The sequence below is a fragment of the Ursus americanus genome, chromosome 6, assembly GCF_024610735.1.
Source record: "Ursus americanus isolate L20-20 chromosome 6, mUrsAme1.1.p, whole genome shotgun sequence".
Taxonomy (NCBI): Eukaryota; Metazoa; Chordata; class Mammalia; order Carnivora; family Ursidae; genus Ursus; species Ursus americanus.
Genome location: NC_142132.1, coordinates 28,919,058 through 28,943,850, shown reverse-complemented (window position 1 = coordinate 28,943,850; position 24,793 = coordinate 28,919,058). Strand labels below are relative to the sequence as shown.

At 37.0% G+C, this 24,793-nt stretch overlaps 1 protein-coding gene across 1 annotated transcript in view; it reads right to left on the bottom strand.

Annotated features, from left to right (window-relative positions):
- Positions 1-16,644, bottom strand: part of LOC123783643 (inactive heparanase-2) — a 244,803-nt gene extending 228,159 nt beyond the window's left edge. Inside the window, exons 1-3 of the mRNA XM_087862506.1 lie at positions 16,626-16,644; positions 16,301-16,474; positions 6,038-6,209 (exon numbers count right to left, since the gene is read on the bottom strand). Of these exons, the coding sequence (XP_087718632.1) occupies positions 6,038-6,209; positions 16,301-16,474; positions 16,626-16,644 (365 nt within the window). The remainder of the gene's footprint in view (positions 1-6,037; positions 6,210-16,300; positions 16,475-16,625) is intronic.
- Between the last annotated feature and the right edge of the window lie 8,149 nt (positions 16,645-24,793).

Below are 24,793 nucleotides of genomic sequence, written 5' to 3'. Positions count from 1 at the left end.
TTAGTGAAGGCTCCTAAATCTTGGGTTGGGATTTGCTCAGAGATAATAGATTGAGCTGTCCTTATTCTGTATGAGCAGTGCAGAGGACTTAAAATGATGGAGGGGAGAGCTGAGCTGTAAATGTAATTCCGCTGCAGACAGACTTCTATATAAACCCCTTGGCTTGGACCCTTTTCTCACCCCAACCCTTCCTGACTCTGAGGCTATCTACTAGATGGACTGGCTCTCTTTTCCCAAGGCCTATGTCCTCTGGATTTCCACTTCCTCACTCTGCTTAATCTGTCAACAGCCTTTCATCTATTTACTGTCTTATAGAAATCTGTCAAAAATTTCTCATCTGCTTATGATTCCTCTTTTGTGTTTGTTATTATGGATTTATTCTTTATCAATTTTTAATAGGAGTTGGGATGGTGGTTCCAAAGGAAATTAAGCTTGTGCTCAGATCACTATCCTGAGCTTGAAGCACACCCAATATTTTTTAAAGCCATCTTTTGTTGCTCCAGGGATAGTATTCCCTGAATATGAATGTATGTTCATCTTCGTGTCACTTCCTTTTGAAAAGCTTCCTTCTCTGCATGTGATGGCCCTTGAAAGAGAGATGTTAATTGTCCAAAAAGTCATTCTTTTCTAATTCCCTCACGCCACTTAGCTGAAAAATCCATCAATAAATCATATCTATGCTAACTTCTATCTCTTCTGCCATTACCGTAACCCAATCTACCATTATTTTGTAATGAAATGGTACTCTTACTAAGCTTTTTTGATCCTTTACTTTTGCACTTTGAAATCTATTTGGCCCAGAGAATAAAGTAGACTCTAATGTATGTCACTGCTCTTACAAAAGCTCTGTAATGGTTTTCTATGGCTTATAGAACAAAATACAAAACTTCTTTACCATGGTATACATAGTCCAGTAATGATCCTGTCCTGGCCTATCTGTGTGTTCTCGCTCTGTTTTAGCGTTCTACTACTCTCCTTTTGCACACCATACTGCCCATCTTTCTATTCCTTAAATGCCTTACCCTTACTTCTGATTCAGGACATTGACAAACATGACCTAGAACCTCAACCTAGAACTTTCTTTACTCAAATACAAAGTAGGTGTTCAACAAATATTTATTGAGAGGAAATTTAGTAGTCATCTCACTAGGATGTAAAGGCCTCAGAGAAGCCCCCAATAAACACACTTTCAGTGAACAGCTATTTTTCTTGACACTGCCACATCGGCAAAAAATAGATTAGCTCCTTACTCTATAGCAGATACAGCAACAAACTCCATAAGTTAAACTCCACTGAAAATTAAAACATTAGGAAGCCTAGATGGAAATGAAATAGTAACTTTATCCTAAATGTGTAAGGAAAGGAACAGAAAAGACTATCAACAAGAAAGCAGACAAGAACAATTATAATAAAAATGAACTTCTGAAACAATAAAAACATGTTTCAAAGTAACAAGAAAAGCAATAGATTAAGATAAAATTGTCATTATATAGATGATGCATATAAGCTTACAAAAGAAAACCAGAAAACTGATATGACCCTAAAAAACAATCCTCGCCCTTCTAGATAAAAAAATCACGGACTAGGGGGAGTGCCTGGGTGGCTCAGCCGTTAAGCATCTGCCTCCAGCTCAGGTCATGATCCCAGGGTCCTGGGATCGAGTTCTACATTGGGGCTCCTAGCTCGGCAGGGCACCTACTTCTCCCTCTCACACTCCCTGTGCTTGTGTTCCCTCTCTCACTGTCTCTCTCTGTCAAATACATAAATAAAAAAAAAAAAATCTTAAAAAAAAATCACTGACTAGGGATGCCTGGGTGGCTCAGTTGGTTAAGTGTCTGCCTTCAGCTTAGGTCATGATCCCGATAGAGTCCCACATCAGGCTCCTCGCTCAGTGGGGAGCCTGCTTCTCCCTCTGCCAGCTGCTTTCCCTGCTTGTGTGTTCTCTCTCTCTCTCTCTGACAAATAAATAAATAAAATCTTAAAAAAAAATCACTGACTTAAAATGGCCAATTCATAAATGAGGAAATGAAAATAATGAAACAAGCATTTTATTAGGTGCTTCCCATATGCTAGTCCTGAAGAAATAAACATGAAGATTCTATTTCTCTCCTAGCGGAGTTATATCCTAATTGGGAAGAGTCCTGTAACTACCTAAGTAAAAAAGCTTAAAACCAGTTCTCTAAAACTAAAGCTAATCATTGTGATTTATATAAATCACCACAATTTATTTAAATCACTATATAATGATTTACAGTGCTTCACAATCACATTTGTGCATACTGTTTTCAGATCAGATGAATTTAGAACCATCTGTTGAATAAGATAGTATTCATTCAACAAGCATTTATAAGACACCTCCTATATTCACAGGTTCTGAGACTAAATGAATAAAACATAGACTAGGTCCTGGTCCTAGTCCATGGTCTATCAGGGAAGGCAGATATGTAAATAAATAATTTATCATCAATTAGATAAGTGCTAGAGAAAAAAATAAACAAAATGCTATTATAAGGACAGAGGAGATGATAAAAAAGCCTGCCTGAGGATGTTAGAGAAGACTTATAGGAAAGAGGAAAAACGAGAGGAGAGAGTGATATTCCATAGAAAAGGATACAAACTAAAAAGGGGCAAAGGTAAAAAGTGTATAGCGTTTTCCAAAATTTACACATACTTTGATGTAGCTACGGGAAGTTTGTGCACAGGGGTATAGCTGATTACTAGCTGCAAAATGAGGCAGGCACTGGACCCTACAGGCCAGGGGTGCACGAGAAAGCATTTGGACTTCAAGCAAGAGTGATTTGACCACATGTTGTATTTTTTTTTTTTTAAAACTACTCAAAATCTATATGGAGAAATTATTAGAGTCTGAGACTAGATATAGAGAAACCATTCAGGAGGAATAAGGATAAGGTTTAAAATAAAAATGAAAAAAAGATGGGATGTGATACTAAGAAGTCAGAAATAACAGACCTTAATAACTAACTAATGGACTATGTGAACAAAGGAGAGGAATGAATGTAAAATGGCCTCCTGGTCTGCACTTCAGGCAAAATGGTTATAGTGTCATTAACCAAACCTGAGATGGGGGAAAGGAGACAACATAAGGTTTTGGAAAATGTTCAGTTCCTCATAGTTAACAGAATTCAAACTGAAACAGCCATAAGGCACAGTCTTGCATTAATTAAAAAAGAGTAAATTAATAAAAATGACTGTAGTCACTGCTGTCGGGTATTGGGGGAAAAGATATACTAATACGTTGCTGCCCTACAACCTGGTGAAGTCGTTCTGAAAAGAAATTTGGCAACAAATATAAAAGCCATAAAAATTATCATGTTCTTTGACCCAGAAACACAACTTTTTGGAATATAGCCCAAGGATATAATTCAAAAGAAATAAAAAACCTATTTGTATAAAGATGTTTATAGCTGTGCTATATATTACAGACAAAAACTGGAAACAGCCCAAATGCCCAACAGTGAGGGAATGTTTAAGCAGACTTTGGTACATTAATGCAATGGGATATTTTATTGCTGTTAAGAATGACAAATATGAGAACTATGTAGAAATAAAAGAGGGCAATATAAAGCAATGAGTAAAAAAATGCAGCACTCAAAATGATGCATATAGAATGATCATAACTATGTAAAATTATGTCTGTATAACCAGAAGTATTGGAAAAGACTACAGAGCTGGTAATTTAGAGTGCTGACATTTTTGTTATTGTTGGTTGAATTGCTGGGAATGTTTATGTGTTTCAAATTATAATTCACTGTATATTTAGTACATACACATTAAGAAAAATAAATCCTCATTTTTTTCTGGCACATAAAATTTTAAAAAGTGCTCATCAGTACCTTTCCTTTACCTAAGTGATTTTCTCTAGTCTCTTGAGTCCTATTAGTTTTTGGATGTATGGGGAAGTGGACCTCATCCATACTCCATGACCTCCTAACTCATCAAATCCCACCCCTTATAGTCATTCATAGCACCATGTACCTTTCCTTGGTATTGTCTTAGTTTTAAGATCAGTTAATTAATGTCTATGTCTCCCCTACCATATTGTATGCTCCATGAGGGCAGAGAAAGTATCTGTTTTTGTTTATTATTACATTCCTAGTTCCTAATGTAATACCTAGGACATTGCAGTTACTCAAGAAACATTTGCAGGATGAATGAATGATTGACACTGTAGGTCATATTACTGAGAGGTCATTGTCAGTTCTGTTGTCAGAAAACACACTGATCAAATAATTAAAGAAAAAGGATAATCCAGAAGAATAACTACATGGATTAAAATGATAGTTATTGGCCTTGCTTTATTATGTATTATGAACTATCAATAAAGTTTTATACATGTGGTTCTTATCCCTTAATTGTAAAACATAAAATGAAATCAACCTCTCCATCTCCATCTTACACACACACATACACACAAACACACACACAAAGTAATTTCAAAGTTCAGTGAAAGTATGCAAAAGGAAACCAAGAGCTGCATTTGTGGGTAGGGCCCAAGGTCATGAAATTGCTGTGCAAAAAAAAAAAAAAAAAGTTGCTCCTGAGATAGAAGGGGAAAAATGAAAAGGATGGGGAAAAGACAGGAACTGACCTAGGGGCTTAGGGATTCTTTGTAAAAAGGAAAATGCCTAAAATTAATTTCGGGTTGTTAATGTTGTTACAGTGTAAATTCATGTGCCTTCCCAAACCTTCAGTGATGTCTGCTATCTTCATTACCTTAGATCAAGACTAAGCCACCACAAAAGGGAGGACAGAGTTACACAAGGACCATCTTGGAGGGTGGCCAAAGGTTTCTCTCCTCTGATAATCTCTGTTTGTACTCGTATAACATTTACCTAACCTCATTTGGAATGTGCACTTCACTGGAAAGTGTCTTACTCATCTTTCAATTTTCAGGAATAACCATATCTATCCCCGAGTATGACAGGATTGTACATAACAGGGGTGTCTTGGTGTATCCTCCGTGCTCCAGGGGAACTCCTGACTATCCCAACTTCATAGTTTTCACCCTTTCTGCTCCAGTCACATTTCCATTTGAGGTCTTGGATTCAATATACAGGTTCAGCCTTCCTCGTGCCATTCCCTCAGACAGTCCCTCTGACCCTGTATAACTGAATCTAACCTGCAAGGATTCAGTCTGGGCTGGCCCACCAACAGGACTGGGCAGAGGGCATTTAACATACTGCCTCATCCATAACCAGTGCTTAAAAATGATTATTAGATTCAGTCAAAATTAATTAATTAAACATGGTAGCAATTCTCTAGACTACCTGCTAATGAATCTATCAGTTCAGTAATGCTTTAATCTACAAGCACTAGCACTGTTTCTCAACTTTTTAATCCAGCTATACCGGCCAGGGTTTTGTCAAGCTTTACTTTCTATAATTGGTCATAAGAATAGAGTAATAGGGGCGCCTGGATGGCTCAGTCGCTAAGCATCTGCCTTTGGCTCGGGTAATGATCCCAGGGTCCTGGGATCACGCATTGGGCTCCCTTGCTCAGCTGGAAGCCTGCTTCTCCCTGTCCCCTCTCCCACTCCCTTGCTGGTGTTCCCTCTCTCGCTGTGTCTCTCTCTGTCCAGTAAATAAATAAAATCTTAAAAAAAAAAAAAAAAGAGTTGCATGTTCCACCGACTGAGCCAGCCAGGTGCTCCTACAGTGTTTAAAAAAAAAAAAAAAAAGAATAGAGTAATCATATTTTGACTTTTTAAAAATATAAAATGCTATGAAATGCTATAATATTAAATGTGCTTTAACAATGTAATCCCTTCCAACCTGCCCAGGAGATTGTGATACCCTTCCCCAATCCCACCACCTTCTGCTGACTATGGAAGGCCTGGAGAGATGCAAAGCTCTTCTGCTGTTTGACACAGAATCACTGATTTAGAGTTAGGGAAGTCACTATGAAAAAAAATCTCTCCATCCTTCTTAAGACCACAAATAACCAGGAAAAATACAAATACATTAATTCATTACATTTATGAATAGTCTTTTAAGAACTGCTAAAAAATATGACCTACCCATCTAGTAGGGCAATGACGTTCTTCCTGGGCCGCCCAATATTAGGGCCATATAAGCTGGCTCTGGAGTAAATCCGGATGGGTTGCAACAGGCTCTTCAGCTGGATGTAATCCTTTCCCAACTGGCTGCCATTTACCGCCCGGCCATGCATGGTTCGATAGTTATTTGGCTCTAGATTAAAAGCAGACATGCAAGTCAGAGTTGAGAAGGGTAAGGCTCTGCCAACCCTTTCCTGTCCACAGATCTTTCTGCCTTCTTCTTAACGTTGTGAATAAAATAACCAAAAAGAGAGTGTAAGCTAGTTTAACTTGAGGAACCATCATAACGAAAAGTTGAGTGCCATTTTAGCATTCTACTCATTGTCAAACTAATATTCGCATAAGATCACCTAATCCACAAGAGAGAGACCATGCTGATTTTTGGGTGATACTTTATAATGACTGGTCTACTGGGTTGAATAGTGTCCCCCAAAGTTCATGTCTACCCGTAACTTCAGAATGTGACCTTATTTGGAAATATTGTCTTTGAAGATGTAGTTAAGATGAGGTCATACGGGACTAGGGTGTGCCCTAAATCCAGTGACTGGTGTCTTTATAAAAGAACAAACTGAGAGCGAGATTCAGGTGCACAGACACACAGGGAAGAGGGCCATGTGTCGAAGGAGGCAAAGGCTGAAGGGATGCTGCTATGCCAAGCATTGCTGGCAACAACTACTAAAAGCTGAGAAAGAGGCATGGAATAGATTTTCTCTCGGAGCCTCCAGAAGGAGTCAACACTGGCAATGCTCTGATTTCGGGCTTCTGGTTCCCTGAACTGTGAGAAAATACATTTCTGTTGTTTTACACCATTGAGTTTATGGTAATTTGTTATAATAGGCTTAGGAAACTGATACAAATGGTAAGAAAGGAAGGCTTTATAAAGATGGCCATTGTATCAAAAAGAAAAATCTTAATGTTCAATAACAAAGTGGCTGGGTGAAATAATTTAGAGCACAACATCCTCCCTCAGTTTCTATTAACTTGGTAGTTCTAAAACGGCAAGGAAAGTCCTAAAAACCAGCAAGTCCACCGCTGGAGGGAGCTAACTTGATTTGGAATTAAGCACATGTTCCAGGTAAGGCCAATACCTTGGCTACCTTGAGGTTTTAATACTGGTAGAGTCAAGAAATTGACCAGCAGACTTGCAAGAAATTTAACAGGGAGATCTGGGGGAATAAGACAGTCACAGTGGGCCTTGAAAAGCTCACACATACGACATTGCTTTCACCACTGTGTCTCCTGATTTAAAAATAGTTTCTGTGGAGTTAATGTTACTCTCTTCACCATATTCTACATGGCTTCCTCAATGTAAAATTTCTAGCACATGCAGGACCACATTTCTGCATGTGACCAGAACCACTAATTAAATATAAGTATATAAGTAACTCAGCTACTCCACTCTCAGATGGACAGCCCCACTATTGCAGATCTGTAGTTTAAATGCATACCCCTTGTAGTCTGGAAGGCTGTGTGTGCTCAGGAGAGACTGGAGAGGGCACTAACTATCCATGTACTCTCAGATGAATGTGAAACCTAGCACATTTATAAAGGAGACATGAGAAGCATGCCAGAAAAGAAAAGCCAGTGAGAATTATAAACTGTTTAAATTTGGAATATGTTCTCCAACTCACACACAGATCCACTGGCAAAGGATGGAAGCCTTACTGGTGCAAGGTAAGCACAACCTCTAATCAATCACTGTCCCACCATTAAGCTATGCTGACTCAGGGACAACCTCTAGGAAGCTGGCCTTAAGAAATAATTAAAAAATAGAAAAACTTAAGATATATGAGCAGCTACACAATGCAAGAGAGACAGACTCTACAGAATTATTCCATGTAAGTCACTAAACAAACAAAAAAGGAACAACAAAAACAACTCTGAGATGGAGAATTCGGAATCCAGAGTTGTTCCAACATATTACTTAAAATGTATAGCTTTCAACAACACCAAAAATTATAGCATGAAAAGAAATAGGATAGTGTGACCCATAAACAAGTAAAAAAGCAGTCAATAGAAACTGTCTCCTAAGCAACCCAAATGTTAGACTTTATGGGCAAAGAATTCAAAACTACTATTATAAATATGTTCAAAAAACTAACAGGAATAAAAATTTCAAGGAAAGTATGATTTTATTTACCAATCAAATATAAATAAAGAGATAGAAATTATAAAGGATTATCAAACGGAAATCTTGGAACTGAAATGACTTTTCACATACAGAGGAACAGAAGGAAATTATCAGCTGAATTTTTATCAGAAATAATGGAGGACAGAAGACTCTAGGATGACATATTCAAAATGCTGAATAAAAAAAAAAAGTCAGCCAAGAATTCTACATGTAGCAATCTATCCTTCAAAACTGAAAGCAAAATTTAGACCTTAACCAGAAAAACAAAGTACAGAATTTGTTGTGAGAAAATCTGCCTTATAAGAAATGAGAAAGGAAGTCTTTCAGGTTGAAAGGAAATGACACCAGATGGTGACTCAAAATGACACAAAGAAACAGAGAACACCAGTAATGGCAATTGCATAGGTAAATATAAAAGACAGTTGAAAATACCCATTACTCTTTTCTTAACTAATTTAAATAATAGTTACATAAAACAAAAATTATGAAACTGTGGTTGTCGGGCTTGTAACATATGAAAACATAATGTTTAGAATAATAATGGCACAAAGGAGGGGGAAATTGAGTTCTATCAGAGCAAAGTTTCTATAGTTAACTGGAATTAAGTTATTATTACTCTAAAGTAGATTGTAATGAGTTCATATGTATTACAATAAGAAACTACTATGAAAATAAGTAAAACAAAATAAAAACAAAGAAATTAAAGTAATACCTTAGACAATATCTCTTCTGCATATAAAGGTAGTACAGGAGAAAGGGAGGAACAAAAAATGAAATAAAGGGAAAACAGCAAGATGGCAGATATAAATTCAACCATATCAACAATTACATTAAATGTAAATGGACTGAACACTCCAATTAAAAGCAGAAGTTGTTATGCTGAATAAAAATCTAAGATTCAACTAAAGAGACAGGTTTTAAAATAAAAGACTCAAATAGTTTGAAAGTAAAAGGATGAAGAAGATATGCCATGCAAACAGTAATCATAAAAGAGTTGGAATGACTACACTAATATCAGACACAACAGATTTTTTAAGACAACAATGTTTAGGACAACAATGTTATTAGAGATAATGTCGGGCATTTTATAATGATAAAAGGGTCAATTTGTTGGGAAGATATAACAATTATAAACATAGACATACCAACAACAGAATGCCAAAATACATGAAGCAAAATTAAAGAGAAAAATAGAAAATTCAGCAATAATAGGAGACTTCAATACCACATTCTCAGTAATCAACAGAACTAGACAGAAAATTAGCATTTATATAGAAAACATGAGTAACACTATCTGCCAACTTGACCTGATTGATATCAATATAGCACGCCACCCAACGACAGTAGGATACTCATTATTTTTTTTAGTGCATATAGAATGTCCTTCAGGACAGACCATATGGTAAACCATAAAACAAGTCTTAACTATTTAAAAGGATTAAATCATATAATGTATGTGCCCTGACCACAACAGATTTAAAATAGAATTCAACAGAAAGAAATTTGAGAAATCTATAAATATTTGGAAGTTAAATAATCCATGAGTCAAAAAAGAAATCACAAGGGGAATTAGAAAATATTTTTAAGGAAATGAAAATGAAAATAAAATGTGTAAAAACATATGGGATGACACCAAAGGCACAATCCATGAAAGAAATAATTGATGAGCTGGACTTCATTAAAATTAAAAACATTTGCTCTGCAAAAGACAATGTTATGAGAATGAGAACACACGCCACAAACTGGAAGAAAATACTTGCAAAAGACACATCTGATAAACGACTGTTATCCAAAATATACAAAGAACTCTTAAAATTTAGAAACAAACAACCTGATTTAAAAATGGGAAAAGACTTCAACAGACACCTCACCAAATGAGATATACAGATGGCAAATAAAAATATGAAAAGATAAAAAAATGAAAAGATGTTCCACATATGTCATCAGGGAAATGCAAATTAAAGCAACAATTAAGGGTGCCTGGGTGGCTCAGTTGGTTGGGCATCTGCCTTTGGCTCAGGTCATGATCCCCAGGTCCTAGGATCAAGTCCCACATCAGCTCCCTGCTCAGAGGGGAATCTGCTTCTCCCCCTGCCCTTCCCCCCCCACCACATGTGCTCTCTCTCTCTCTCACTTGCTCAATCTCTCAAGTAAATAAATTTTTTAAAAATCTTAAAATAAAAAAAATAAAAAAATAAAACAATTAAATACCACTACATGCCTATTCAAATGGCCGAAATTTGTTAACACTGACAGCACCAAAAACTAGGTAGAATGTGGAGCAACAGGAATGCTCATTCATTGCTGGCAGGAATGAAAAATGATATGGTCACTTTGGAAGAGTTTGGTGATTTATTACAAAACAAAACATATTCTCACTATACGATGCCGCAATTGTGCTCCCAGTTATTTATGCAAAGGAGTTAAAAAATTTTATGTCTTCACTTTTGTCTACACATGAATTTATGGCAGCTGTATTCATAATTGCCACAACTTGGAAGAATGAAGATGTCCTTCAGTAGGTGAATGGATAAATGAACTGTGGTACACCTACACGATGGAATATTATTCAGCACTAAAAAGAAATGAGGTAACAAGCCATGAAAAGATATGGAAGAACCTTGAATGCATAACATTAAGTGAAAGAAGCCAATCTGAAAAGGCTACATACTGTATAATTCCAACTATTTGACATTCTAGGAAAAACAAAATTAGGGACAGAGTGAAAAGAGTAATGGCTGGAAAAGTTTAGGGACAGGAAGGAGGGATAAACAGATGGATCATAGAGGATTTTTAGGACAGTAAAAACACTTTTATGACACCATAGTGCTGGATATATGTCATTGTACATTTGTCCAAATCCACAGTATATTCACACTAAAGTGAACCATAATGTAAACTACAGACTTAGGGGATTATGATGTATTACTGTAGGTTCACCAATTGTAAAAAAAAGTACCACTCTGGTGGGGGATGCTGACAGCAGGGTAGGCTATGCATGTGTCGGTCCAGGGAATATATAGGAAATGTCTACCTTTCTTTCAATTTTGCTGTAAACCTAAAACTGCTCCCCCAAAAAAGTGTTAAAAAATGTAGAGACACAAAGAGAGATTAGGGATGCACAGAGAGAAGGCCATGTGAGAACATAGTGAGAAGCTGGTCATCTGCAAACCAACAGAAGCACAGAAGAAACCAGATCTGCTGACACCTGCTGATCCTGGACTTTGGGCTTCCAGAACAGTGAGAAAATAAATTTTTGTTGTTTAGGAAAAAAAAAGACTTCTATATTAGAAAAGAAGAAAGATCTCAAATTAATAATCTAAGCTTCTATCTTAAGAAAGCAGAAAAAGAAGAGAAAACTAAATCCAAAGCAAGAAGAAATGAAATAATAAAAATTAGAGTAGAAATTAATGATATTAAGAAAAATAGAGAAAATCAATAAAAGCAAAAGTTGGTTCTTCGAAAAAAATCAACAAAACTGTACCATTAGCTAGACTGACCAAGAAACGAAAAGAGAGAAGTCACAGATTACCAAAATTAGGAATGAAAGAAGGAACACCACTAAAGACCTCAGAGTAATTAGGAAGATAAGGGACTACTATGAATAACTTTATGCCATTAATTTAGACAACTTAGATAAAATGAAAGATTTTCAAGAAAGATACAAATTACTAAAACCAACTCAAAAAGAAATAGAAAATCTGTATAGGCTTATAACAACAAAGGACATTGAATTAGTCATTAAAAATATTTCCACAAAGAAAGCACAGACCTAGATGGATTAATTGGTAAATTCTATCAAATATCTGAGGAAGAAATAATACCAATCCTTCATAAACTCTTCCAGAAAATGGAGGAAGAGGGAACACTTCTCAAATACTTTTATGAGGCCAATATTCTCCTGATACCAAAGTCAAAGACATCGCAAGAAAAGAAAATTACAGATGAATATTCCTCATAAATATAGATTCAAAAATCCCAAACAAAATAGGTTATAGACTGAATCCTGCAATATATAAGAAGTATTACAATACAATGGCCAAGGGGGATATATACCAGGAATGCAAGACTGATTTAATAACAAAAACCCAACTAATGTAAAATATCATATTAATGGAAGACCAAAAACACAGCATCATCTCAATAGGTGCAAAAAAAGAGGCATTTGACAAAATCCAACACTCATTCCTGATAAATATTCTCAACAACTATGAATAGAAGGGAAATCTTCAATCTGATAAGCAGTATCTGAGGAACAACCTACATATTTAATGATGAAATACTGAATGTTTAATGGTAAAACGTCATACTTAATAGTGAAATATTTAATGTTCTCCCCCTAAGACTGTGAACAAGCAGGAATGTGTACTCTTCCCACTTATCTTCAACATTTGTATTAGAGGTTCTGGCCAGTGTAGTCAGGCAAGGAAAGAAATAAAAAGTATCTGAAGTAAAACTGTCTTTATTCTCAGACAGCATATCTTATATATAGAAAATCCTGAACAATTCACACATATGGGGTGAAAAATCACAAGATCTAAAAATCACGTTCAGCAAGTCTGGAGGATAAAAGATCAATATATAATATCAATTGTATTTCTAAATACCAGCAATGCACAATACATAAATGAAGTTAAGAAAATAATTCCATTCATAATTTCATGAAAAAGAAAAAAAGACTTAAGATTAAATTTCACAAAAAAAAGTGCAAAATTTGTACACTTAACTACAAAACATTGCTGAAATTAAAAATTTAATAAATGGGGAGATAATCTATGTTCGTGGACAGGAAGACTCAATATTCTTAAGACAGTAATTCTCCCCAACATGATCTACAGATTCAATGCTATCACTATTAAAATTCCAGCGGGCTTTGTTAAGGAAATTAAGAAGCTGTGTGGAAATGCAAACACCTAGGATAGCCAAAACAATTTTTAAAAAGAACAAAGTTGGAGGATTTATACTTCCCAATTTCAAAACTCATTACAAAGCTATTGTAATCAAGACAATGTAGTGCTAATATAAGGACAGACATACTGATCAGTTGAATAGAATTAGGACTCCAGAAATAAATTCATTTTTGGTAGATTTTTGACAAAAGTGTTAAGAGAATACAATAGGGAAAGAATAGTCTTTTACATAGTGCTAGGACAACTTGATATCCACATGCAAAAAGATGAATTTAGACTCTAACTTCATAACACACTCAAAATTAACTTGTAATGGATCTTATACCCAAATGCGAAAGCACAAATTATAAGAAAATATAGAAAAAAAACCCACTTTGTGTTTTGAGGTTAAGCAAAAAATGATACCAAAAGTATGATCCATAAAATGAAAAGCTGATAAATTGAATTTTATCAAAATCCAAAACTCCTGCACTTTAAAAGATGTCATAAAGAAAGTGCAAAGAGAAGCTATAGACTGGGGAAAATATTTGCAAATCATATATTTGACAAAGAACTCATATCCAGAATCTATTTAAAACTTTTACAACTCAATAATAAAGTAACTCAATTAAAAGGGTAGAAGATTTGAGTAGACATTTCACCAAAGATGTAAGAATGGCTGATTATCACATGAAAAGACACTCAACATCATTTGTCATTAGGGAAGTGCCAATTAAAGCCATATTAAGATACTACTTCAAACTCACTGGAATGGTTATAATCAGACAGATATTAACAAGTGTTTCCAAAGATGTAGAAAAGCTAGAACCCTTATACATTTCCGGTGAAAATGTAAAATGGTAGAGCTACTTAGGAAAATATTTGGCAGTTGTTAAAAAATAAACATAAACTTACCATACTATGAAATAGCAACTCTACTCCCTCCTGGGTATCTTCCTAGGAGAAATAAAAGCATATCTCCACACAAAAACTTATGTGTGAATGTTTATAGCAGCATTATTTATCAAAGCCCAAAAGTAGAAACAATCCAGATGTCCATCATCTGGTAAATGGAAAAGCAAAATGGGATATATAGCCACACACTGGAATACTATTCAGCAATAAAAGGGAATGAGCTACTTTTACATGCTACAAAATGGATAAACTTCAAAAACATGCTAGGTGAAAGAAGTCAGATGCAAAAGACTATTATATGATCCAATAATATGAAATGTCCATAAAAGACAAATCTATAGATGGGAAACAGATTAGGGTTTCCTGAAACTGGGCATGGTTACAGGGACTGATGGCAAATAGGCATGAGGGATCTTTTTGGAGTGATGGAAATGTTCTAAAATTGGACTTCAGAGATGTTTGCTCAAGTATATAAATTTGATAATTGAATTGCAAAATGAAGAGGAAGGAAGGAACAGTGAGAGGGTGAGAGGGGAAAAGAGAAAGGGAGAGAGGAGGATAGGAGGGACAGAAGGCAGAGGTACATTAACTCATTGTTAGAAAAACAATAGGGTCAAGTTGAATACTTCAAGTTGAATTACTAAAGGACAAAAATGTTGTATGAGAGAACATAATGATGAACTGTTTTCAAATCCTAGTTATTTTCTACCTTCTCTACTAGAAAGAAGGCAGGGATATTTATCTGTATTTACTCTTCTCTCAAAACTAGTGTAGTACCTTTGGTACAGACAAGGCAGTCAATAAATATTTGTTCAATGAAAGTTGAAGGAAGTGAAGAAAGCCAAGAAGTTTTAATAACATTAAAAAAATCTCATAGGATAGTAAAAAAAGTACCTCCTTTTCTGTTAGAAGTCCCAAGATCCTGACATAGAGTTAGCATTTACTGATGTCTTTAGCAATTCTCTTTAACTTTTTCAATGTACTTCCTCACCTGCATAATATTTCCTTTATTAGGCTCTTCATTTAGCACTTTAAGGTCCAAATAGAAGAGTATTGGGACTTGCTATGTAAACTAAATACTACGTAAATATAGGATGACAATATCGTTGACAATTACAAATAAACCTCCTAAGGAGGTAAATTGAAGGTTTTTGTCACGAACCAGTGGCAGAAAACATGCACTGATACCCTTTAAAATAGAAGAGACAAACACAATATTTTTCTTTTTTTTGGTAACAGGAGTATACAATTTACATCTATACAATTCACCAAATTAATGTACATGATTCAATGGTTGTAAGTTGCACAATCATCACCACAACAAATTTAGAAGATATTTATCACCCCCAGAAGAAGGCTCAGGCCCTTTAGCAATTCCTCTCATCTCTGCCACCCCTAGCTCTAGGCAACCACTCATCTACTGTCTCTTCAGATTTACCTACTTTGGACATTTTATATAAATATGTGACTGGGTTTTTTCATTTGGCATCATCTTTTCAAGGTTCATCCATGTTGTAGCGTGTATCAGTGCTTCATTCCTTTTTTGTGGTCAAATAATATTCCATCACATGGCTATACCACATTTTATTTATCCATTTATTGATAGACATTTGGGTTGTTTCCACTTTGGGGCTATTATGAATAATGCTACTATGTGTAAGTTTTTCTGTGGACATATGCTTTCATTTCTCTTAAATATATACCTAGGAGTAGAATTGCTAGGTCATTTAGGAACTCTACATTTAACTTTTTGAGGAACTGCCTGACTGTATTGCAAAGCGGCTACACTGTTTTACATTCCCACCAGCAGCGTATGAAGGTTCTGATTTCTCCACATCCCTGCCAATAGTTGTTATCCTTTTTTTTTATCATGGGCATCCTAGTGGATGTGAAATACTATTTTACTGTGGTTTTGATTTGCTTTTTCCTGATGGCTAAAGATGTTGAGCATCTTTTCATGTGTTTTTTGGCTTTTTATATTTTTCTTTGGAGAAACGTCTATTCAGTTCCTTTGGCCAATAGTATTCTTTCAACTGATTCTTGCGCTGTCCTTAATATGAAGTGAAACAACACGGCAAATGATATTCACAGTTCCAAGAAGCAGGTGTGGATTCACTAAATCTACTGTACTTCACTATTTGGTCTTTTCCTATCTAGAAGGTCAATTCAGTGGCCAAATATTCTAAGTATTTTCTGGGCCAGTACACTATAGATGGTCTAACTAAGGCTATGTTCCAGGGAACTTATTTTTTATCTTGTCAATTCAGAGGAAATAACATCCTTACTTACCATTTCCCAGTTCCCAAGAAATGTTGTACTTTTTGCTGGCACTGTACTTCAACAGACTCAGGGCACTAGAACTGTTCCAGGAGTTATTGGGATTACGACGCAGTGCATTTAGAGCAAATATCAGGTGGAGTCCAGAGCAATCAGCAAAGTTATAAAGTTTGTCTAGAGACCTGGCTGGGAAGAAGCAGAAAAAGGCTTGTAACTTTAAAATCAACATTCCAACAAAAGGAAAATATTAGCTACTATAAAAAGCCTTTCTGTGAGCTTCCTGCTCATTAATTCCTGCTAGGAATTATGCAGAGAGGCTTCAAGAGGATTATATTACCTCTTGGTTCGGGGTACATTTTGAAGTGATTTTAGAAAGCAGAACACAGAATTCTAGACACAGGTTGCAAATTAGCAACCAAGTCTAGTCCACAGTATGTTTTATTTGTTAACAACAACAAAAAAATGGAATTGTTAACATTTAAAAATAGGAAGGTATCATGAAGTAGCTCGATTTCTAGCTTCTCTTGAAAAATCAGATGATCTGACACTGCTGGATCTGTACTCCTTTGTGAAATGATAGGAATAGTGTTGGGAGACAAGGCCAAGAAAGATGACTGGCTGGTAAGTCTTGGAAAATAGCTCAGCCTAGCAGCACTTCAAAAAAAAAAAATTCACTTGATTCCACATTTCTAATATTTCTGAGAATGGAAACAGCATTAGTGTAAATATATTCATTGTCATTTTGATCCCTGATATCATCAACTCTACTCACCATGTGTCCCATACTCATCCCATTCCTTCCATCTATTGTCATCATTCTGGTTCTGGCTCTCATTTCCACTTGCATGAATTATCACAACAATATCTGTGCTTGTCTGTCCAGATTTATCTTCCTTCCAATCACTTCCATCAGTTTCACTCAACTCTCAAAACCTTAGTGGATTTTTGAGACTTTTCTTTCTTAGTTCAAGGACTCTACAACTCAGTCGTACTTTTCCCAACTTCAAGCCTCACTATTGTCTATCAGTTCTTTGTTGGTGTCACCCGGTTCTATTTATTATAGAATCTCCTGCTCCATTAATTAGCCTTTGCTCTAATTATTCTCCTCATTTGGCATGCCCTTTTCCCTCTTTTAAACATATCCGGATCTTACTTGTCCTTTTAGACAGTATTTACGAGGTATGGATGTTATGACTGTAAGTGATAAACAGATTGGAAAAAAATTTCAGGTTAATAATTATGTACAGGGGTTCACATTACCCTAGTATTCATTATCCAAGTCCCTAGAGCAGGGTTTCTCAAATGGGGTTCTGTGGAACACTAGGGGGTTCTACAAAAAATAATGCAGAGTGACCAAGGTGCCCCATTAGCAATTGTTGTAAGTCTTTTAGTCTTGTAAAGTAGAACCATGATCATTTGGTTGAGTCCATTACCAGTTGTTGATGTGGGGAATGGTGAGGCTGCCATTTTTATCTTCTTACATATATGAGAAAGTATTTTTTAAGAAGCACCAAGAACAAGGACAGAAATTGTCTCATTTCAGTTGAAAATGAAATCCATGGGAACTTATCTCACATTCAACCCAGAGTCTAGTAACTATGCAACAACAAAAGGCATAGATTTCACAATTAAGAAATAAACTTATTTTTAGCTCCAAAAATAGCAATTAAGATTAAAATGTGTTTATAAGCCTATTAAAGTGATCATGAAACCAATATATGTATATATTAATTTTACAATTATCTTACATGAGCTTGACCATGCCACTCATTAAAAAATGGTTTCTTTTAAAGTCATATAAAATTGTGTCTTAGGCTATAAATTTATTCATATTGCTTTGACATATGGTTTTATTAACTTTACTATTCAACATTGTTAACTTATTTTCATATTGAGAACATTAATTATATTCATAAACTTTTTAAAAGTAAGCCTAACAAGTCTACCTTTAGAAAAATTATATCCCATTTTGGCTTAAACCAGTTGTTTAATAAAAACATATTATGTTTGCCTATAAGTTCTCACTTTCTTGAAAAGGAAAGAAAGGGATTAATTTCAATAAAGAATGTTAACTACTTGTTTTTTCTTTTTCTTGTCAAGAAAGTTTGTCTAAAAAGTTATTTTTAATTTTTATTTTAATCTGGATCTGATTTTATTTTTTTAAGTCAGGTTTATTGAGGTACTATTTACATAGAGTAAAATTCACTCTTTTTTCCCCCTCCTTAATGTCCATCACCCAGTTAGTCCATCCCCCCACACCTCCCCTCCAGCAGCCCTCAGTTTGTTTCCTATGATTAAGAGTCTCTTATGGCTTGTTTGCCTCTCTGATTTCATCCTGTTTTATTTTTTACTTTCTTCCCCTACGATCTTCTGTTTTTTTCTCTTTTTTTTTAAATAATATTTACTTTGTTATATTAGTCACCATACAGTACATCCCCAGGTCTTGATGCAATGTTCCATGATTCATTACTTGCATATAACACCCAGTGCGCCATGCAATATGTGCCCTCCTTAATACCCATCACTGGCCTATCCCATTCCCCCATCCCCCCTCCCCTCCGAAGCCCTCAGTTTGTTTCCCAGAGTCCACAGTCTCTCATGCTTCATTTCACCTTCTGTTTACCCCCCCTTCATTCTTCCCTTCCTTCTCCTACCGATCTTCCTATTTCTTATGTTCCATAAATGAGTGAAACCATATGATAATTGTCTTTCTCTGCTTGACTTATTTCACTTAGCATAATCTCCTCCAGTCTCGTCCATGTTGCTGTGAATGTTGGGTAATTGTTCTTTCTGATGGCTGAGTAATATTCCATTGACTATATGGACCACATCTTCTTAATTCAGTCATCTGTTGAAGGGCATCTCGGCTCCTTCCACGATTTAGCTATTGTGGACAATGCTGCTATGAACATTGGGGTGCATATGGCCCTTCTCTTCACTACATCTGTATCTTTGGGGTAAATACCAAATAGTGCAATTGCTGGATCATAGGGTAGCGCAATTTTTAACTTTTTAAGGGACCTCCACACTGTTTTCCAAAGTGGCTGTACCAACTTGCATTCCCACCAACAATGTAGGAGGGATCCTCTTTCTCCACATCCTCTCCAACATTTGTTGTTTCCTGCCTTGTCCATTTTTGCCATTCTAACTGGCGTAAGGTGGTATCTTAGTGTGGTTTTGATTTGAATTTCCCTGATGGCTAATGATTTTGAATATTTTTTCATGTGTCTGTTAGCCATTTCTATGTCTTCATTGGAAAAGTGTCTGTTCATATCTTTTGCCCATTTTTTAATTTGATTATTTGTTTCTTGGGTGTTGAGTCTGAGAAGTTCTTTGTAGATCTTGGATACAAGTCTTTTATCTGTAGTGTCATTTGCAAATATCTTCTCCCATTCTGTGGGCTGCCTCTTAGTTTTTTTGACTGTTTCCTTGGCTGTGCAGAAGATTTTATCTAGATGAAGTCCCACAAGTTCATATTTTCTTTTGTTTCTCTTGCCTTTGGAGATGTGTCATGAAAAAAGTTGCTGTGGCCAATGTCAAAGAGGTTGCAGCCTATGTTCTCCTCTAGGATTTTGATGGATTCCTGTCTCACATCGAGGTCTTTCAACCATTTGCAGTTTATCTTTGTGTATGGTGTGAGAGAGTGGTCAAGTTTCATTCTTTTGCATATAGCTGTCGAATTTCCCCAGCACCATTTATTGAAGAGACTGTCTTTTTTCCACTGGATGTTTTTTCCTGCTTTATCAAAGATTAGTTGCCCAAAGAGCCGAGGGTCCATTTCTGGGTTCTCTACTCTGTTCCATTGGTCTATGTGTCTATTTTTGTGCGAGTACCATGCTGTCTTTGTGATCACAGCTTTGTAGTACAGCTTGAAGTCCGGCAACGTGATGCCCCCAGCTTTGTTTTTCCTTTTCAACAATTCCTTGGAGATTCGGGGTCTTTTCTGGTTCCACACAAATTTAAGGGCTGTTTGTTCCAGTTCTTTGAAAAATGTCATTGGTATTTTGATCGGGATGGCATTCAAAGTGTAGATTCCTCTGGGTAGCATGGACATTTTAACTATGTTTATTCTTCCGATCCATGAGCATGGAATATTTTTCCATCTTTTGGTGTCTTCAATGTCTTTCAAGAGTGATTTGTAGTTTCTAGGGGCGCCTGGGTGGCACAGCGGTTAAGTGTCTGCCTTCAGCTCAGGGCGTGATCCCGGCGTTATGGGATCGAGCCCCACATCAGGCTCCTCCTCTATGAGCCTGCTTCTTCCTCTCCCACTCCCCCTGCTTGTGTTCCCTCTCTCGCTGGCTGTCTCTATCTCTGTCGAATAAATAAATAAAATCTTTAAAAAAAAAGTGATTTGTAGTTTCTAGAATATAGACCCTTTATGTCTCTGGTTAAGTTAATTTCAAGATAACGTATGATTTTTGGTGCTATTGTAAATGGGATGGATTCCCTAATTTCTCTTTCTTCAGTCTCATTGTTCGTGTATAGAAATGCAACTGATTTCTGAGCATTGATTTTGTATCCCACCACATTACTGAATTGCTCTATAACTTCTAGTAGTTTGGGATTGGATTCTTTTGGGTTTTCCATATAGAGTATCATGTCATCTGTGAAGAGAGACAGTTTGACTTCTTCTTTGCCGATTTGCATACATTTATCCCTTTTTGTTGTCTGATTGCTGTTGCAAGGACTTCTAGTACTATGTTGAATAATAGTGGTGAGAGTGGGCATCCTTGTCGTGTTCCTGATCTTAAGTGAAAGGCTTTCCGCTTTTCCCCGTTGAGAATGATATTCGCTGTAGGCTTTTCATAGATGGTTTTTATGAAATTGAGGAATGTGCCCTCTATCCCTACACTCTGAAGGGTTTTAATCAGGAAAGAATGCTGTATTTTGACAAATGCTTTTTCTGCATCAATTGAGAGGATCAAGAGGATCTTTTTTTTTTTTTTTAAAGATTTTATTTATTTATTTGACAGAGAGAGACAGAGACAGCCAGCGAGAGAGGGAACACAAGCAGGGGGAGTGGGAGAGAAAGAAGCAGGCTCACAGCAGAGGAGCCCGATGTGGGGCTCGATCCCACAACGCTGGGATCACGCCCTGAGCCAAAGGCAGACACCCAACCGCTGTGCCACCCAGGCACCCCAGGATCAAGAGGATCTTGACTCTTTTCTTGTTGATATGATCTATCACACTGATGATTTTGCGAATGTTGAGCCACCCTTGCATCCCAGGGATGAATCCCACTTGGTCTTGATGGATAATCCTTTTAATGTACTTTTGGATCCTATCAGCTAGGATCTTGTTCAGAATTTTGGCATCCATATTCATCAGGGAAATCGGTCTGTAATTCTCCTTTTTGATGGGGTCTTTGCCTGGTTTGGGGATCAAGGTAATACTGGCCTCATAGAATGAGTCTGGTAGTTTTCCTTCTGTTTCTATTTTTTGAAACAGCTTCAGGAGAATAGGTATTATTTTTTCTTTGAATGTTTGGTAGATTTCCCCGGGAAATCCATCAGGCCCTGGACTCTTGTTTTTGATCACTGCTTCAATCTCTTCATAATTAATCGGTCTGTTTAAATAATCAATTTCTTCCTGTTTCAGTCTTGGTAGTTTATAGGTTTCCAGGAAGGCATCCATTTCTTCCAGGTTGTTTAATTTGTTGGCATAAAGCTGTTGATAAAAGTTTCTAATGATCCTTCCTATTTCATTGGTGCTGGTTGTGATCTCTCCCCTTTCATTCATAATTTTATTAATTTGGGTCCTTTCTCTATTCTTTTGAATAAGTCTGGCCAGTGGGTTATCAATCTTATTTATTCTTTCAACGAACCAGCTTCTAGTTCTGTTGATCTGCTCTACTGTGCTCCTGGTTTCTAATTCATTGATCTCTGCTCTAATCTTGATCACCTGCCTTCTTGTGCATGGGTTACACCTATTCTTCTGTTCCAGCTCCAGCTTCTTGAGGTGAGAATATAAAAACTGCATTTTAGATTTTTCTGTTCTCTTGAGTGAGGCTTGGATGGCTATGTATTTTCCCCTTAGGACAGCCTTTGCAGTGTCCCACAGGTTTTGGACCGATGTGTTTTCATTCTCATTGGTCTCCAGAAATTGTTTAAACTGATTTTTAATTTCCTGGTCTACCCAATCATTTTTGAGCAGGATGGTTCTTAGTTTCCAAGTGTTCAAGTTTCTTCCAAATTTTTCCTTGTGATTGAGTTCCAGTTTCAAAGCATTGTGGTCTGAGAATATGCAGGGAATAATCTCAGTCTTTTGGTATCGGTTAAGACCTGTTTTGTGACCAGTATATGGTCTATTCTGGAGAATGTTCCACGTGCATTCTAAAAGAATGAGTATTCTGTTGTTCTGGGGTGTAGTGTTCTATACATATCTATGCGGTCCATCTGTTCCAGTATGTCATTCAAAGCTCTTGCTTCTTTGTTGATTTCCTGCTTAGGTGATCTGTCTATTGCTGACAGTGGAGTGTTACGGTCCCCTACTATTAATGTATTATTATCTATATGTCTCTTTATTCTGGTTAAGAGTTGGCTTATGTATCTAGCTGCTCCCCTGTTGGGGGCATAGATATTTATAATTGTCATATCCACTTGTTGGATACATCCTTTAAGAATAATATAGTGTCCTTCTGTATCTCTCACTACAGTCTTTAGTTTAAAATCTAATCTGTCTGATATGAGAATTGCTACCCCAGCTTTCTTTTGAGGTCCATTGGCATGAAAAATGGTTTTCCATCCCTTCACTTTCAGTCTGGACATATCTTTAGGTTCAAAATGAGTCTCTTGTAGATAGCAAATGGATGGGTCATGTCTTTTTATCCAATCTGCAACCCTTTGGCGCTTTATGGGAGCATTTAGGCCATTTACATTGAGACTGATTATTGAGAGATATGATTTTAATGATGCCATGTTGCCTGTAAAGTCTTTGTTTCTATAGATTGTAAATTTCTGTTCTGTAACACTCTTGGGGTCTTTTTACTTTTATAGAGCCCCCCTTAATATCTCCTGTAGGGCTGGTTTGGTGGTTACGAATTCCTTCAGTTTCTGCCGATCCTGGAAGGTCCTTATCTCTCCATTGATTCTGAATGACAGCCTTGCTGGATAAAGGATCTTTGGCTGCATGTTCTTCTCAGATAGAGCTTTGAAAATACCATGCCAACCCTTCCTAGCCTGCCAGGTCTCTGTAGACAGGTCTGATGTTATTCTGATATTTTTCCCTCTGTACGTAAGGATTTTCTTCCCCCTGGCCGCTTTCAGTACTGTATCCTTGGATCCTATATTTGCAAATTGCACTATGACGTGACGTGGTGTAGGTCTGTTCTCATTGACCTTGGTAGGGGTCCTCTCTGCTTCCTGGACATGAATGCTTGTTTCCTTTGCCAGATTAGGGAAGTTCTCAGCTACAATTTGTTCAAATATCTCTTCTAGACCTCTCTCTTTCTCCACCCCCTCGGGGATGCCGATGATTCTGACATTGGAATGTTTTATTAAGTCAATAATCTCCCGTAATCTACATTCTTGAGATTGGATTTTTTTGAGGCAAGTTTCTGTTTTAAATTTCTCTTCTACCATCCCATCCTCCAATTCACTAATTCATTCTTCTGCCTCATTTACCCTGGCTGTCAGAGCGTCTAGTTTAGACTGCATTTGATTCATAGCATTTTTAATTTCTGCAAGACTCGCTCTCATTTCTGCCCTTAGAGATTCTATATTCTCGTTAATATTTTCATTCATAGTTTTTTCAAGCTTACACATCATCTTGACCATTGTTACTCTGAACTCCATTTCTGACAATTTGGTTATATCCATATCCATCAGTTCTGTGGCAGAGGCCACAGACGCATTATCTTTTCTTTGCTGGGGGGGGGGGATTTCTCCTTCTCATCATTCTGATGAGGAGAGGTTGTGGGGATGCTCAGAGCCCAAGTTATTGACCAGGACACAGGCAGCGTGCACTTGTTTTATAGGAACCTTAGGGATGTCGGCTTCCTGATTTTTCAGCCTGCCTTCTGGGCGAGCGGCCTGCTGCGCTGACATTCAGGAAACCCTGTTTGGGTAGAGTTGTCCTGTCCCCTGCGAAGGGGATGGGGCTGGGCACACTGTGAGCCGGTATTGCTGGGTTTTTGTTCTCTGGCGGCTTTCCCTGGCAGTTTTCTGTGCCTCTTCTGAGAGTCAGAGCCGCAGTGGCCGTATCCTAGCATCTGTCTCAGAACAGAGAGTTCACAGTCCTCTCTCCACTGAGCTCTCTTGGCCACTTTAACTCTGTTTCTATTGGTGGTGCTAAAAACCCTGCAGCGACCCAGGATGTGCACCCCACAGCCTGTGTCCCAGCCCTCACTTCCAGGGCCGGCGGAACTCCCAGATTTAATCCGGTTCCAGTGAGCGCTCCGGAGCTCTGGTTTTCAGTCTGGTTGTGCACGTTCCCAGGCTCACGGTCTCAGTCTGCTCTCTCAGCTGGTCCGCGAGTCCGGCCCACTCCTCAGCACAAGTGGCTACT